Source organism: Anopheles coluzzii, chromosome 2, assembly GCF_943734685.1.
Source record: "Anopheles coluzzii chromosome 2, AcolN3, whole genome shotgun sequence".
Lineage (NCBI taxonomy): Eukaryota > Metazoa > Arthropoda > Insecta > Diptera > Culicidae > Anopheles > Anopheles coluzzii.
The window spans coordinates 60,774,591-60,792,480 of record NC_064670.1 but is presented as its reverse complement, the minus strand read 5'-3'; the positions used below and the strand labels follow the sequence as shown (position 1 = coordinate 60,792,480).

Here is a 17,890-nt window from a genome sequence, read left to right as displayed (position 1 = left end):
TATGTTTAAGTCATGCTCTAGTTTTTTCGTAAGTGTCATTATTTATGTCTATTGGGACTGATTTTTTATTTTTGTTGTGAAAACTAGATCTTGAGATAGTTTCTGGATCAGATTTTTGTGTACATTATTAATTATCTCAGACGATCTTACTGAAGGCAAGATAACTTCAATAGGAGTATGTTTGGTTACTGAATGGATTGAACTGTTATATTTTTGTACGGAAAGTTCGACAAGATCTGGTGTACAAAATGTTGGATTTTCTTTTTTTTGTTATTCTATAGATTTCTAATAACGTTGAATGAAATCTTTCGATGATACCATTCATTTCACTTCTTCCCGTAGCCGTTACATATGTTTCTATGTTGTATGCTTTATAAAATAATTCCAATTCTCTAGAGCAAAAGATTTTTCTCCGTCCATCACCAAGGTTTTGGGCGCAAAGAATTTTGTTTGTTAATTCCTTTACTGCTGGTAAAATGTCGATAGTTGCTCTAGATTCAATTAATTTAATTTGGGCAAATTTGGAGAATTTATCTATGTAAGTTAGAAAGTAATTATTTTCAAGAAACAGTATATCAATATGAGCTATTTCAAACGGGTTTGATGGTATTGGAGTTTTTTGAATAGGATAGTCAATTGGTTTTCGATTGTACTTATTTTCATGGCAAGTTTGGCATTCTTTTGCTATTTGTTTCGATTTTGCTCTTATTTTGGGAAAATAAAACTTTCGAAGAATTTGCTGTGTATTTTCTTCTGCACATCTATGAGCTCGAACATGCTCTGTTTTAGCAATTTGCCATTGTTCTTCTTCGTCCTCTATGTCTCGAACTAATTTTTGAGTGTATCTAATTTTCAATAAATTTGTATTACCAAAATACTTCCTACATACTTCTTGCATTTTTCCCATTATCGCTTCGGATGTAAATAACCCATTTATTTGTGATGGGTCGAAATACTTCTTAAGAACCTGTAATAAAGAAATTTCATTAGTGTCGTTCAATGATATTGTTATTCGGTTATGCGATGAAAATATCTGTCTTCGTTGCACATTATCACAACCGTTTTTAATTATCACCTGATGTTTGAAAGCATTTAGCGGTGTTTCTGTACTGATTATAAAAAAATCATCCGATGTTTCAGCCGAGTGTTGAGTACCAGTCAAAGAACATACATTTCTGCTCAAAGCATCCGCCACAACATTAGTGTTTCCTGGCTTGTAAGCGATTTCAAAATCATGCTCCTCTAGGTACGATTTCCAACGTTTCAATTTGGCATTAGTATTTTTTGCGGATAAGGCAAATGTTAATGGTTGGTGATCTGTCAAAACTGTAAACTTAGTACCATACAGATAGTTACGGAATATTTTGAGAGCACAAAATATTGCCAACATTCCCTTTTCGGGAACAGAATATTTTTCCTCTGTCTTTGACAATGATCTGGAGGCAAAATGAATTGGTCTATCTTTGCCAATCTGACCTTGTGATAATACGGCACCTATTGCTATGTCAGAAGCGTCAGTTGTAAGTAAGAAAGGTTTACTGTAATCCGGATAGATAAGAATATCTTTTGATGATATAATGCTTTTGAGTTTTTGAAAACATGCTTTTTCAGCAATAGATAAATCTGTTTTCTTTTTTGAAGCCTTATTTTCGTCACCCCTTAATAAATTTGTTAGCGGTTTAGCTATTCTAGCAAAATCTTTGATAAATCTTCTATAATATCCCATCATTCCTAAAAATCCACGCAATTCTTTTATGTTGGAAGGTTTGGGTATCTGCTTATTGCTTCTATTTTTTTATAATTCGGTTTAATGCCTTCAGAAGTTATAATATAACCTAAAAATTCGATTTTATCGTGTAGAAATTCTGATTTTTCGATCTGTACTTTTAAATTAGCGTTGTTTAATAATTGTAAAATATTGTTTAAATTGTTTAAATGTTCTTCAAAACTTTTACCAAATACAATAACATCATCCATATACACATAGCATGTTTTGCCAATTTCACTACGAAGTACATCATCGATTACTCTCTGAAAAATTGCTGGGCCATTTTTCAGCCCAAAAGGCATTCGTAAGAACTCGTACTTACCATTATTAATTGAAAATGCAGATTTTTCAATATCACATGGTCTCATGCGAATTTGGTAAAATCCTGATGCCAGGTCCAATGTGGTGAAGTATTGATGCCCCTTAAGCTGATCAATTACGTAATTTATTTCTGGCATTGGATATCGATCGGCAATTGTTTTCTGGTTAAGCTTTCGGTAGTCAACAACCATACGAATTTTTTTTTCTCACGATGCATCTATTTTTTTTCGGGACTATCCACACAGGAGCTGTCCACGCGGAGTGAGACGGTCTTATAATACCGTTATCTAAAAGGGTTTTGATTTGATTATTGACCTCTTGTGTATAGGCCGCTGGGTATAGATATACTTTTTGATGTATTGATACATCATCGTTAGTATTGATAGCACATTCTACTCTTGTTGAGCATGTTAGTTGTAGTTTCGGCTCTTGGAATTCTGAATTGTTTGCATCCAGTATCTTTTTAAGCTTCGCTTGTTCGTTACAATTTAAATGTTCCAATCTAAATATTGGATTTAATGTAGTTTTAGAAGATGAGTAAGAAAAAAGTGGAATATGTAAGACCTGAGAATTTTATTTAGTATTAAATTGTCTGTTTCTCAATCTATTACAGCATGTAAACGTTTAAGAATATCTGTACCAATTATTCCAAAAAAGAAAGAATGAAAAGAATGCAAAAGAATTGTGCATATTTGATCTATTTTCGGAATAAAAAAATTAATATCTATCGCTGATGATGTAATAAATTTCCCACTAGCACTAGCAATATTTCTGTCACATAAATCATACGGTTTTCCTATTTTACAAGAATTCGCCAAATTTGGATCTATAAGGCTTACATTGGCTCCTGTATCAATTAGGAAAGGAAATTCTCCAATATTAGTTTTTAATTTAACAAATGGTAAAATAGGTTTTACCATTTGGGATCCCACTCTAAAAAATGGTTCTGATATAAAGAGCCGTCCAAATTGTGATCATGACCCGCTTCGTATTCACTTTGTTGGTGTTGGTAATCACTTTCTAAACCTGTATTATTTATTTTTCTGTCCATGTCGTCATGTACAGTATTCGCCTGTCGCTTAAAATCCTTCACTTGTGTAGATGGTACTCTGGGATATGTTTGTTGTGTGAAGCGTCTAGAGTGTGAACCGTTATCGTATTTGATACTACCATCCACTTCCATCGGTGTTGGTGTCTGATAAAGATTACTTTTTATCGTGTGTGTTGTATTCGGTACGCGGTGGGATGCTGTGGATGGCACGAAGCTTGTGCTAGCTCTTGGATAGGGCATTGGATTGAAACTACCACGAGGCTTCGGAACCGGTTTTTGGTTGAAATCGGCTTGGCCGCGTGGTTCAAACATTCTAGCGAAACGTAAATCTGTGCTGTAATATTCCTAACACAACTGATAAGCTTTACTTAAATTTGCTGGAGCAGATGTTTTTAGGATGAAAGACAATGGCTTATCTAGTCCCCGTATGTTGTCAAAACAGCCTTGACAGCCAGACAACCATCACAAGCCGCCCGACAAGACGGATGGAACCAAGCGCTAGACGGCCGCCTGCGACGGACCGCAGAACCGAACGCTAGAGGGCCGCCACGACACGAATAAAAAAGACACGAAGGCAGTAGCGACAAAATAAGCGAAGGAAAGAGACACGGATTTTTTTTAATCGCACGACCAGTACCCTTAAATTAAATAAAGAAAAAACTAAGCCGGATTAAGGCAAATAAAGCGAGATCAACGCAGTTTTTCTATTCATTTAATTTTGAGTACTTTCATTAAAGAAGCCGAGTCGAAGCATTTTAAGCCGTTTTCTTTGCATACTTAAGTCGAGTAAGTCGCTTTTTCCACACCGTATAAACGAATGCAGTGCTTTTTCGTTGAAAAATTGCGTATGTATTGGTGCATGTTCTCGATACTTTTCATTAGTTTGTACATGTGCAATTATAAGTGCTAACGTCTCTTTTACTCTCCCATAGTATGCGGTTAAACTTTCACCGTTACTTTTCCGCATGGTAGATAATTCGAAATCTAACGTGAAAAAATCTCTTTTATCACCGTAATGTAAGAGAAGTACTTCTTTTATTTCTTTCCAATCTGTGGAAATATTATTCGTATTTAATACTTCAGCTGCCTCACCGACAATCTTTCTTCTTATTGTTCTGTGAACTAAAGTACCTAGCAGCTGCGATATTTTGCAACTCACACACAGAGTTAAAATTTCTTCCACATCTGCTATCCAGTTCATTAGCTCTGTATGTCGACCATCGAATTCTCGAAGATCTTTTACAAAATCGGGAACTTTTCCAAGCTCATAAATGTTCGGCACATTTGTCTCCGTAGTCATTTTTACTTCCTACTTACCAAACAAAATTTGTCACAGTATGATGTCTTCGGGGGAAAGCTAGGCAGCTTGCAGAGGATGGTCCTTTTTTCCGTACTAGGGGCCTCAGCAATCAATCGGGTGAAATCCACAGTGTCCCAGTTCTCGCTTGGTGCAAATAATTAGTGGCTCCTTCAACCACTCGATGGAAGTGTTTAGCTTCACGTGTAGGATTTTTTTATACTTTATATGCACTTATACTCTTCCCTCACACACATAAAACCTATTCGGGCGCCAGTTAATATATTTTTGGATCAAATGATGCGAACGCTTTGAGTTCCAGATTCTAACTGTCTTTATTTCTCCTAGTTTGATTCCTATCAACTCTAATCCTAATCTTATCTTGTATGTATGAGTGTACGGCTTATCTTATATGAATATGGTGCTTGGCTATAGCTATTGGTAAATATAGTTGTGTGTCACATACACATAGGATGGTTAACTCGCGGAAGCTAGCGCCTGTGATACTAGAAAAAATCAAACGATGGAAAAGATCCATTCTTATTCCATTAATAATCTTGCCAAGCGCGATGTAATAAATGGTTAAATTGTTTGACCGTCTGGTTTCAAACATTTCTCCCATCACCAACGCTGGATCAAGACCCGGCGGTAAGTACCCTTTAATCCATATACAAAAATAACTCTCCATCAGTTCACAGGCAAACAGGCAGCAAAGAGGATTCCACAAAACACAAGCGGCTCCAGACTTAACCCGCCGTCCACCCCACCTAGCCCTTGCCCCCCCAAGGCGAACGCGAAAAAAAGGAACGCCCCAAAATCAAACTGCACAGTGTGTGTGCGTGTGTGTGTTGTTTTGCTTCTTTCCCATTCGAAACCCGAACTAATTTCGGCTTTTTGCACGAAGAAAGGTTCGAGCCATCGCTTCCGCTCGAAGTCGAGCAAGGGTTCGAGCGATAAGCTCCCTCGAACCCATCTCGAACCTTCCCAAGTAGCAGAGCCGAAGTTGTTGAGAGGTTTTTCTGTGTGCCAAAGCGAGAGGCCCTGTCTTCTCTCTCTAGATTTTGGACGGCAAACCGCCGCCCGTGCAGAGGTGTGCGTGTGACGAAAAATTATGGATGAAATACGGGAGAAGCGGGGTTTGAAGTCTTTCGTTCGTCACACACACATGCCTTTACCAGCGGATATCGCTGGACCGAGTCTACCCATCTCTCTCGATACACCATGATTTTTCTGCTATCGCGCTCATCCGGGTGTTAGGCATCCTCAGTCTGTCCAGAACTTTCCCTATGGAAGGATGTACTGAAGTGAGGTGCGATTTATTGTGCGACATACTTTGCTCATTTACGTTTTGTGCCGTGTTCTTCTTCCTCAGTAATGGAATGATTTATCCTAGCAAATTGTTGAGGTAAGTTTCTTGCTGTGTGCTTGTGCAGGTACATTCAACTAACCCTTGGCGTCTAAAAAGTTACAGGTGTGTGCGCTATTTATCAACGACTACCTGCTAGCCTCGTCATCAATCTTCAAAGTGAGCGACGGAAAGAAAACGTTTTCCAGTTTTAAAATATTAAGGTAAGTTTTTATCTAATCCTCTGCGCTAAACTCTTCATAGTAATACATACTACTTACATTCATTATTGCTTCACTCAGCCCCCGGTGAGGACGTCATTACTTAACAGAAGCCGGTTCAACACGCGCAGCTCCTGTTCATGACGTCATCACTAAAATGAAGCCAGCTGAGCACGCGCAGCACGGATGGTACCCCGAGCGCGGCAGGAGAAAGGAAGAACGAGAGGAGGAAGAACGGTAAATTTGGAAGGGGGAAAGCGTTCTGCCGTCTACACAGCGGGAGTATGCCAAAACACATGTACCCAAGTAGCAGAGCCGAAGTTGTTGAGAGGTTTTTCTGTGTGCCAAAGCGAGAGGCCCTGTCTTCTCTCTCTAGATTTTGGACGGCAAACCGCCGCCCGTGTAGAGGTGTGTGCGTGTGACGAAAAATTATGGATGAAATACGGGGCAAGCGGGGTTTGAAGTCTTTCGTTCGTCACACACACATGCATTTACCAGCGGATAACGCTGGACCGAGTCTACCCATCTCTCTCGATCCAACATGATTTTTCTGCTATCGCGCTCATCCGGGTGTTAGGCATCCTCAGTCTGTCCAGAACTTTCCCTATGGAAGGATGTACTGAAGTGAGGTGCGATTTATTGTGCGACGTACTTTGTTCATTTACGTTTTGTGCCGTGTTCCTTCTTCCTCAGTAATGGAATGATTTATCCTAGCAAATTGTTGAGGTAAGATTCTTGCTGTGTGCTTGTGCAGGTACATTCAACTAACCCTTGGCGTCTAAAAAGTTACAGGTGTGTGCGCTATTTATCAACGACTACCTGCTGGCGTCGTCAACAATCTTCAAAGGAGCGACGGAAAGAAAACGTTTTCCAGTTTTAAAATATTAAGGTAAGTTTTGATCTAATCCCAAGCGCTAAACTCTCCATAGTAATACATACTACATACATTCATTATTGCTTCATTCAGCCCCCGGTGAGGACGTCATTACTTAACAGAAGCCGGTTCAACACGCGCAGCTCCTGTTCATGACGTCATCACTAAACTCAAGCCAGCTGAACACGCGCAGCACGGATGGTACCCCGAGCGCAGTAGGAGGAAGGAAGAACGAGAGGAGGAAGAACGGTAAATTTGGAAGGGGGAAAGCGTTCTGCCGTCTACACAGCGGGAGTATGCCAAAACACATGTGGGAAGGGAGAGGGATATTATTCAATAAACAGCATGCGAATGTGTGCATAAAGCAAATGTGAACAGCCTCATCATTTCTATAAGCAATCCGAAAAAGGGGGTGGAGCAAACACATTGGTATGCGTGAGCGGCTGAAGAAACCAGAACGTTTAGATGTGTGCGTGACGGATGGTTCGGGCGCCTGTGGCGAAGCTCTCGACAAGCCTGCAAACGAGAGCTTTGTGGAGAGCTTTGTAGGGAGCCCAGATTACACAGGCCGCCGTCGGTTTTTGCGTCCTTGGGTAGGAAGGGAGAGAGATATTATTCAATAAACAGCATGCGAATGTGTGCATGAAGCAAATGTGAACAGCCTCATCATTTCTATAAGCAATCCGAAAAAGGGGGTGGAGCAAACACATTGGTATGCGTGAGCGGCTGTAGAAACCAGAACGTTTAGATGTGTGCGTGACGGATGATTCGGGCGCATGTGGTGAAGTTCTCGACAAGACTGCAGACGAGAGCTTCGCTGAGAGCTTTGTAGAGAGCTTAGATTACACAGGCCGCCGTCGGTTTTTGCGTCCTTGGGTGCTTATAGAAATGATGAGGCACACATGTTTACTTTTGCTGTATGCACACATTCGCATGCGGTTTATTCCACACTTTTTCTTTCCCTTCCAACACGTGCTTTGGCATACTCACACTGTGGAGACGGCAGAACGGTCTCCCCCTTCCAAATTTACCGTTCTTCCTCCTCTCGATCTTTTTTCTTCTTACCGCGTACGGGGTACCATCAGAGCTGCGCGCTGGCTTTAGTTTTTTCTCCTCTCGTTCTTCCTTTCTCCTACCGCTCCCGGGGGCTGCGCGCGTTTCGACAGGTTCTTAGCGCAATCCAGTGCGTTGTTTTGTGGCTGAGTTGTGCTGAACGCTGTCAATAAAAATGAACCAATAATTAATGCATGTAGTACGTATTACTTTGGATAGTTTTACGTATATGATGAGAGCAACACTTACCTTAATATTTTAAAACTGGAAAACAATTTCTTTCCGTCACCTACTATAAAGATTGTTGATGATGCCAACAGGTAGGCGTTGATGAATGGCGCATGCACCTGTAACTTTGAAGACGATAAGCATTAGTTAAATTAGTACATTGAAGCACATATGAGATCAAGAAACTTACCTCAACAAGTTAGCTAGGATAAATCATTCCACAATGGAATAAGGAGCAACACTGCGCAAAACGTAAACAAGGATAGTTGGGGACACAAGAAATCGCACATCACTCCCGCACATCCTTCCACAACGAAAGTTCTGGGCAGACTGAGGATGCCTATCTCCCAGATGAGTGCGATAGCAGAAAAAATCATGGTAGATCGAGAGAGATGGGTAGACTCGATGTAGCGCAATCCAACGGTAGATGCATGTGTGTGTGACCAACGAAAGACTTCGGACCCCGCTCCTCGCGTTTTTCATCCATCGTTTTTCGTCACACGCACACACCTCTACACGCGCAGCGGTTTGCTGTCCAAAATCTAGAGAGAGAAGACAGGGCATCTCGCTTTGGCACACAGAAAAATCTCTGAAAAACTTCGGCTCTGCTACTTGGGAATCCGAAAAGGGGGTGGAGCAAACACATTGGTATGCGTGAGATGCAGAATAAATCGGAGCGTTATAGTATGTGTGAACGCGATCGTTCGGGTCGAATGTGTCTATGTGTGCGTGAAACCATATTTACACTTCTACTGCAAGTGGGTACGTAAGTGGGGCCATACCCAACCAGCAAAACCGAAGCTATTGGATAACTTTCCTGTGTGCCAAAGCGAGAGAGCATGTCTTTTTTCTCTAGGTTTTGAACGGCACAACGCCGATCGTGTGGCCTATGAACGAAAAACGGGAGAAGGGGAAACCGATATCCTTCGAGTGACACACACGCATGCATCTGCATGCGTATTCCGCTAAACCGAGACTACACATCTCTCTCGATCTCCCATGATTTTTCTGCTATCGCGCTCATCCGGGTGTTAGGCATCCTCAGTCTGTCCAGAACTTTCACTGTGGAAGGATGTGTTGGAGTGATGTGTGATTTCTTGTGTCCCGTACTTTGCTCGTTTACGTTTTGTGCCGTGTTCCTTCTTCTTCAATTATGGAATGATTTATCCTTGTATTTCTAAGGTAAGTTTCTTATCCTCGTGTGTGCTTCAATGGATACATTCAACTAACACTTGTCGTCTAAAAAGTTACAGTGCACGCGCATGTTAATCGACGGTTGCCAACATCCCGCAAAACGATCGACGGAAGGAAAACGGTGTCCGGTTTTAAAATATAAAGGTAAGCGTTTCTATAATCCTATGTGCAAAATATTGTTTAGTTTGTTATAAAAATTATGGATTAATTATTGGTTAATTTTCATCAACAGATTTCATTACAGCTCTTTCGTAGAAGAGCGCACTTCAATGACGCCTAGGATACGGCTAAACATGCGCAGCACCAGTCCGTGACGTCATTTCCAGACAGGCGCCGGCTGAACACGCGCAGCACCAGTCGAGGATATCCTAGCGCAGAGGGTAGAAGGAAGAACGAGAGGAAGGGTAACAGAAAGCAACCGCAGCATTTGGAAGGGGTGAAGCATCCTGCCGTATACAGAGTGTGAGTGTGCCAAAACGCATGTGGAAAGAGTAACACCAATAAATAGCATGCGAAAGTGTGCATAAAGCAAAAAGAAAAAGCGTCACTACTACAACCAGCAATCCGAAAATATAAGGGGAGGGATAAATACAAATGTATGCGTAAGCAGGACCAGCAATCCAAGCATTTGAATGTGTGCGTCGGTTTGTGCCGTGCTGAAAGTTTTTACTTTAGCTGCTGCTAGTGTAAAAACTTAAGGAAAGCTTAAAGTAAAAATTTTTTACACGGGGCGCCTTCGGAAATTGTTGGCTGGGTATCCCAGATAGCAAAGCCGAAGGCCTTTGTATGGGAGCCGCGCTGATCAAGGCTCACTTTTTCGCGCGCATAAAGCAAAATGTGCGCGAAGGCGAAAAAAACCCGAAAGCGCTTCGTGTGCCCTCTCTCGTGTTTCTAGTTTTATTCTCTCTCGCATGTCATCATTCTCTCCCAGTTTTTCGGATTGAAATGAGAATTCACTCTCTTGATTTGGTTGCGGCAGTCTAGCTGCTTCACATTCTTTATTCTCTTCTTTTTGCAGTTCCCATAAGAGGATTCACACATGTGTTCTCACATACTTACATACACACACACACACGGTGGTTGGAAGCCTGGTGCGGCTGTTTCCAATTCTGTCTTTTCTTCTTCCCTCTTCACACCGCGCTGGAGCCCGTGGTGGTGCGCGTGTTCAGCCTGCTTGGTTCAGGAAAGATGTCATCAGATTTGGTGCGCCTCAACCGCGGTGTTGTATGAAGGCTGTTGATGAAAATACACAATTAATAGACACATTTTGTTAAAAAGATTACACTTCATTTAAAGATGTGACAAACTTACCTTTGTGCTTGAGGATCAATTGAAACTTGAACGCCTGTGCACATAGTGTCACACTTTTTAAGTAGTTTGAGGAACAGCTAGCGGTAGCAGCACACATCTGAAACTTGTAATGTGCAAAACATTGCGTATTAGAATAATATTAGAATTAGAATAAATGTCACATAGCACTAGACACTTAGAAAAGGACACTTACCCAAACAATTAGATGATAAAAATTCGTCCTCCGATGAAGCAGAAAGAACACCGCGGATGGCGCAGTATGGAAAGTGTTTCACGCAGGAAAAATAGTTCACGCAGCACACAAACACACACTCTCACATCCACGGTTCAGAGCACACTGAAGTCGCTCTTTGGCTTGGATGCAAAAGAGCAAACACCCTGATGAGTGCGATGGAAGAAAATGACGTGTGTTCAACAGGGATGGGTAGAATCCAACACACGAAGTGTGCAGGAGAATTCTCTTCGTGTGGCAAGAGAGAATTGACTAACACCCTGATGAGCGAGAACGCAACAAACGTTGTGGAATGTAGAAACGGGATAGGAATAGTAAGCGAAGGCAGTTTGTGGACATGAGGGGGTTGAAACTGGGAGAAAAAAGCTTCGGTTGCTACTTGGGATGTGTACGACACGATCCCATACACAACTTCGGCTTTTGCGGACTGGGATGTGCGCGATGGCGAAAAAATCCGACAGCGCTTCGTGTGGCCCTCTCTCGTGTTTCTAGTTTTATTCTCTCTCGCATGTCATCACTCTCTTTCCCTGTTTTTCGGATAGAAATGAGTATTCACTCTCGTTATTTGGTTGTGGCAGCCTAGTTTCACACTCTTTATTATCATCTTTTTGTAGTTCGCTTATCCCACAAGAGGATTCACACATGTGTTCTTACATACTTAAACACACAGACACACACACTGGGCAAAAGCGAAGATGATTATGGAGTCGACTACGCAAAGGTGGTACAGAATTCCATTGGCGGCAATGGGACAGTAAAGACCTTAGGCCAAATGGAAACGGTGGAAATTCGATACATCGCCGCAGAGACGCAGACCAGCGACGTTGAAAAAGATCTTCGGAATATGTTCACCGAGCTTGACGGGGTAACTTTCAAGACCAAGATGACCAAATCCTTCAACGGAATGCAGACTGCTTCAGTGAAGCTCCCGACGAAACTAGCAACGCTAGTGGCAAGATTCAGATTGGATGGTCAATCTGCCCGGTGAAAATACAAATACCGAACAGGAGGTGTCTCAAATGCTGGGAGACGGGCCATTTCTCTCGCGATTGCAAAGGCCCAGATAGGACCGACTGCTGTCTGCGATGCGGTGAAACAGGGCATTTTGCCAAAACATGCGTCAAACCTCCCAGATGTGTCCTTTGTCCAGCGGGAACAAACAGCTTCTATCCTATTGGACCAAACACTAGAGAACGGACACCAAACTGTAGAACTAAACTCGAGGATGGAACGAACATAGGACTTATACAGAGTTAACAGGCAGTGTGGGTCATTGAGTTCTCTCGAATGGCGACGAATAAATCCTAGCATTTTGTTAGCTTTGTCTAAAATATCACAGTAATGTTGTCGGAAATCTAGTTTGCGATCCAGGGTGACACCTAAATCCCTGACCGTATTGCACCGCGGTAGTTGTGTCCCTGATATGCTATAGTTATATCTTATCGGACTAGCTATTCTAAAGAACGACATTGACGTACACTTATCAACAGAAATTAGCAGGTCGTATTTGTTACACCAGTCAGAGAAAACATCAATCGATCCTTGCAGAGAAAGAGAGTCGGAAGTGTTCCGTACTATACGAAACAGCCTAACATCATCCGCATAAAGCAGACAATCTGCTTCCGTAATGGCCAGTGTGACGTCGTTAATAAAAAGCGAGAACAGCAGTGGTCCCAAGTTGCTGCCCTAAGGAACGCCAGAGGAACTCTCGATAACGTTAGAGGAGACACCATCGATTTGTACGTAGTAGCTACGTTCAGAGATATAGGACCTGAACCATTTCACCAGCGGAGTAGAGAGACCGATCCGGGCGAGCTTAGCCAACAGCAAGCGATGGTTCACACGATCAAACGCAGCCTTAAGATGTATACTGCATCCATATGAGCTCCGGAAGTAAAGGCTGCGTGACAGTTGGAGACGAATTTCACCAGGTTTGTGGTAACATTGCGTCGAGGAAAGAAACCATGCTGGCGTGTAGAAATATAAGAACGACAGTGATACATTAGCGAGTTTTGTATGACGATCTCATACACCTTGGCACAAGAAGGCAAAGTGGTTATACCGCGGTAGTTCTCAGCAGAGTTTTTATCCCCTTTTTTGTACACCGGAAACATCACAGAGGATTTGCAGGCCGTGCGTACAGTACTTTATGCAAAAGAGAGTTGGTAGATTTGAGACAGAGGCTCTGCTAAAAATTCGTGGCATTTGGTAAGGATATTTCCGTAGGAATACCATCGGGTACAGGGTTGTATGAGGTTTTGACCTGCTGCAGAGCACGTAGTACAGTATCTACCGAGATAATAATATCGCGTACATCAATATCAAACGTCAAACGTCATAGTGACTGGTCGAAGATTCTTTGCGCTCCGATATTTTATAAAATTATTCAGTGAAAACTTATCTCTAACGCAACCTGCTTGCTTGTGCTGCCAGCCTCAAGACCTAGTTTCCATTAACAGTCAAATTGCTCATCTGCAATCACCTACAATCATTTTTCCTGCTCTACAATCAATACCCCATTTCAACTATTTCAGTACCATTTTACAATGGCCGGTATCTGCGCCGCTTGTGCTAACGACATCGTACCTGCTGATCGAATTGTGAAATGCCAGGGTTGGTGCAATGCCGAGTTTCATTTCACATGCAGTGGACTCTCTGAGGAACTGTCCGCTATTATAGAGTCCTGTGCACAACTTTTTTGGGCATGTAAGGCTTGTGTAAAGTTTCATAGAGATCCGCGTTCGGCTGTGCTTAGGTCCTCTACCCCTTACACCCACACCACTGTCGACTTATCGTCCAGCATTGCCGACCTTAAAGCGAGCCTCCATAGTGAGCTGCCAAAACAAATCACTGCTGTTATTAAATGCGATCTCCTCGAAGCGCTGAAGGATGAGATGCGTTCCTGTTTGCTTTCATCACACACCTCTACCGATTTACCCACTCAACAACCCATTCATCGCAATCCAGCAACATCATACCCCGAATGGTTTAACTCAGTAGTTAACAATATTCCCGATACTATTACACCAACACAAACACAGTTCCCATCTTTGGTGGCCTCACTTAGTGTAAGTGCAATCAAACCGTCATCCTACATCAACAAAACACCACTTAACAACCCGCAAACACCACTACTAAGAGAATCGGGATCACCGCTTGCTTCAGATACACTGGATATCATTCCACACACTGATACGCGTATGTGGCTATTCTTTACACGTTTCGCCCCATCAGTTACCACTGAGAAAATTTCTCATATGGTGCAAGTACGTTTAGCGCTTGACAAGCGGGATGTGTTTGTTCACCGCCTGACGAAATTCGGCGCTAACACTAGTACACTCTCATTCATCTCATTCAAAGTGGGCATACCGGCCACTTTACGCAGTAAGGCTCTATCACCTGAGACATGGCCCTCCGCTCTAACATACCGAGAGTTTCGTGACTACCGGAACAACAACAATAATAATCCCAAAACACGCGCCGTCATCGATACTAACTCGATACATCAACTCGCACACGATCACCCTACCACTCTCGCTGTAGACAGCTATCACAATCCACTCTCACGGTCCGGAATAAGCGCTCCGATATCAACCACCACTACAGATATGCACTCGCAGCCTGGTCCGATTTCCTCTCCTGCTATGACCACTACAGATGCAGGTTTGTTTACAACTGAACCACAGCAGGATCTCAACGAGCGAATGCTTGTCACCACTACACCTACCAGATCTCCTCCAGAATGCTTAGCCGCTCCTAAAAAAAGACCGCGACGAGTTAACACTAAACGGACTGGTGATTCTGCGGAAGCTGGTCCGTCAGATGAATAGCAATTGAATATCAACAACACAACAACAACATACCTACCGATGTACTACCAAAATGTTCGAGGCTTGCGTAAAAAACTGAATGATCTAAGACTAGTTGTTGTGATTCTTACACTTTATTTAAAACTTAATAGGAAACACGGTAAAATAATACATAGGACGATACGCGAATACTGGTGTGTGGGTGTGCAACCGTCCGTTGCCCTTGAGCGCTCGGTATCAACTCTCATGCGGCTCCGGTCCTTGTTCGCCAATACGGGAACACTCAGGCACTCAACACGATCGTGCTTCAATAGTCGACAGGCGAATGTCGACGTCGAGCAGCTGGCGCTGCTGAGGCTGCGTTCCCACAACATCTCCCTTCTTTTAATACAGCAGGTACGGGTCGAACCAACGCGGTGCTTTTCTATCTCTAAAAGAGCGGCGTGGTGGTGGTACCGGCTGTGCTCCTCGATGCGACTCTTCAGGGATGCAATCACGTTCAGGAGGTGGTGATGCTGATGATTGGGACACGGTCCTGTAAGATGATGATTCAGCAGACGACGGTGATAGATTACACGGAGCTGAATCGGACGGTGGCGACAACGACGATGACGATGGAGACGATGAGGACGATGATGACGATGAATCAGGTGACGACGACGGAGGCGTAAGGTTCCACTCATCCAAGAGAATATGTAGCGGCAAAAGGTGTTGATCACGCTTACTGGCTTGCTGGTTAGAAGGGACCCGACGACGTAGTTGGTTGATATGGCTTCGTATAATCTTATGGTCCTCAGTCATAACACGGTACATTACATTGCCGCATTTCCGCAATATTCTTCCTGGCTTCCATTTCCATCCGTTTTGCGAGTAAATCTTTGCGAAGACTAGATCATTTGGGACGAAATTGCGTCGTTGCTCATCGTTATTGGTTTCTTGCGGTTTAGGCACAGGGCGTATAAGCTCTAAACAAGTGCGAATTTGTCGTCCGAACATTACTGTCGCTGGCGCTTCGTTATTTGGCACTTGAGGATTTGGCGTGGCGCGATATGTTTGTAAAAACGTGTCAAGTGCATCTTCTATCGCAGTTCCATCGCTCGTGATTTTGGTTATGGCGCGCTTGAATGTATCCACGAAGCGTTCCGCTTGCCCGTTAGACTGAGGGTGGAACGGGGCGGATGTGAGGTGCTCTATGCCGTTACAAATACAAAAATCCTCAAATTCGGAACTGATGAATTGGCGACCATTATCGCTAACAAGGGTTACTGGCATACCGTATCGCGCAAACATGGTATTAAGGATTCGTATGGTCGCTTTGGAAGTTGTGCTGGCAGTCCTTATTACTTCTGGCCATTTAGAGAAAGCATCGACTACGATTAAGTAGGAGAAACCGTCGATGGGGCCAGCATAATCGATGTGGATACGTTGCCACGGTGCAGTTATCTCAGGCCATGGTACCGGGCTAGCGTGTGGGGGTGATTTCGCTGCGGATGCACAAGCGTTACAAGATGCTACAAGTTCAGCGATATCAGTGTCTATCTTCGGCCAGTAGACGTAGCTTCGTGCGATCGACTTCATCCTTTGTACACCTGGATGGCCGTGATGTAGTTGACGCAGGCATCGTTGCCGGAGAGCCTTTGGTATGATGACTCTCTCCCCGAATAAGAGACAGCCTCCCATCTCTGATAAAGCTTCCTTCCTAGCGTAGAAGCATGCCAGCTCACCGCTGAACGTACTGTTACGTGGCCAGTCTTGTCGTACAAACTGTATGATTTTGCTCATAATGGGATCGGATTTAGTAGCCGATGCGACATCCGTTGCATTTAATGCAACTGAACTCAATGAGTTAACGACGACTGATCGTATATCCTCCTCTAGGCCGATGCTAGCAATCACGTAATCCTCCTCTAACTTTTCGTGATTTCGAATCAGTCGCGAAAGGATGTCGGCGTTCCCAAAATTGTCGGTCGATACGTAATTGATGTCGAAATCATACAGCTGTAAGGTGAGCGCGAATCTCTGCAAGCGATTGGCGGTGTAAACGGGGATGCCTTTCTTGCTGCCGAAAATTCTCAAAAGTGGCTTGTGGTCCGTTTGTAGAGTAAAATGCCGTCCAAATATAAAATTATGGAATTTCGTCACAGCGAAGATAATTGCCAAGCCTTCCCGATCTATCTGGCTGTAGTTTTTCTCTGCCTTTGTAAGTGCACGGGACGCATGCTGCACAACTTTAAAAGTTCCATCGGGGAACTTGTGACCGATTGTTGCGCCTAATCCGACGGATGACGCGTCCGCGGATACAACGATCTCACGCCTTGGATCGTAGTGCGTCAGGAGCAGTTCCGATGAAAGGATACTTTTGAACTGCTCGAAGGCTTTTTGGCATTCAGGGGACCACTTAAACGAACTGCCTTCTTTCAGTAGGTTGTCCAACGGGTATCGAAGCTTGCGCATATTCGGGATGAATCTTCCATAATAGTTAACGGCGCCAAGAAAGGAACGTACACCACTAACGTCGGTTGGCGCTGAAAGATCTTTTATCGCAGCTATTTTGGCTGGGTCTGGACGAATGCCGTGGTTATCGAGGATGTGACCAAGGTAGCGAACTTGGCGTTTGTTGAACGAACATTTCTCCGGGCGGATGGTGAAACCATACTCCTGAATGCGTCTCAGGGTTTCGTTTAGTACGTCGTCGTGTTCCCGCTGTGTTCGTCCACCAACGATAACGTCGTCCATGTAACTCGCGACACGTTCCATTCCAGCAAGCATTTGGTCCATAAGCTGCTGAAATGCGCCTGGTGCTACTTTAATCCCTGGTGGCAGGCGATTATACAGGTACAACCCTTTATGCGTGTTTATGGTGAGCAAGCGGCGACTTTGCTCGGCAATGGGGACCTGTAAGAAAGCATCAGATAAGTCAATTTGGCTAAAAATTGTCGAGTTACCCAGTTTGGTGTAGATGTCCTGTGGCAGTGGCAGCGGATAGTCATGGGGGTGGAGTGATGCGTTGAGTCCCGTCGAATAGTCTCCGCATATTCTCAGTTGTCCATTCGACTTGCGTACCACTACAATCGGTGCTGCCCACTCGGAGTGCTGGACTGGTGTGATGATATTGAGCCGCTCCAGTCTATCAAGTTCGGCGTTCACTGCATCGCGCATGGCATAAGCTACGGGACGTTTTGCGCA

The 17,890-nt window shown here is 43.5% G+C and overlaps 2 protein-coding genes and 2 long non-coding RNA genes across 6 annotated transcripts; 2 read left to right on the top strand and 2 right to left on the bottom strand.

Annotated features, from left to right (window-relative positions):
* Positions 1-5,533: 5,533 nt before the first annotated feature.
* On the top strand, positions 5,534-7,246 carry LOC125906461 (uncharacterized). 2 transcript variants are annotated; one of them, XR_007451825.1, is made up of 4 exons: positions 5,534-5,842; positions 5,909-6,006; positions 6,085-6,892; positions 6,971-7,246. It is a non-coding gene; the product is annotated as an uncharacterized LOC125906461 (long non-coding RNA). The 2 variants fall into 2 exon arrangements; XR_007451824.1 differs by having other exon boundaries at positions 5,534-6,006.
* Positions 7,247-7,782: 536 nt separating this feature from the next.
* On the bottom strand, positions 7,783-8,462 carry LOC120950666 (uncharacterized). 2 transcript variants are annotated; one of them, XR_005751141.2, is made up of 3 exons: positions 8,349-8,462; positions 8,180-8,277; positions 7,783-8,093 (listed from the first exon to the last, which is right to left on the bottom strand). It is a non-coding gene; the product is annotated as an uncharacterized LOC120950666 (long non-coding RNA). The 2 variants fall into 2 exon arrangements; XR_005751140.2 differs by having other exon boundaries at positions 8,180-8,283; positions 8,349-8,461.
* A 171-nt stretch (positions 8,463-8,633) lies between these two features.
* On the top strand, positions 8,634-14,817 carry LOC125906442 (uncharacterized). The gene is made up of 2 exons (XM_049605247.1): positions 8,634-9,496; positions 9,585-14,817. Exon 2 carries the CDS (start codon positions 13,442-13,444, stop codon positions 14,723-14,725), a length of 1,284 nt encoding a protein of 427 aa, XP_049461204.1. The 5' UTR covers positions 8,634-9,496; positions 9,585-13,441; the 3' UTR covers positions 14,726-14,817.
* LOC125906440 (uncharacterized protein K02A2.6-like) lies at positions 14,809-16,519 on the bottom strand. The gene has a single exon (XM_049605245.1). The coding sequence runs from the start codon at positions 16,484-16,486 to the stop codon at positions 15,089-15,091; it is 1,398 nt and encodes a 465-aa protein (XP_049461202.1). The 5' UTR covers positions 16,487-16,519; the 3' UTR covers positions 14,809-15,088.
* Between the last annotated feature and the right edge of the window lie 1,371 nt (positions 16,520-17,890).

Coding starts and splice junctions, on each gene's coding strand:
- LOC125906440 (XM_049605245.1), bottom strand. CDS start 16,486: ATGAGCAAAATCATACAGTTTGTACGACAAGACTGGCCACGTAACAGT.
- LOC125906442 (XM_049605247.1), top strand. CDS start 13,442: ATGGCCGGTATCTGCGCCGCTTGTGCTAACGACATCGTACCTGCTGAT.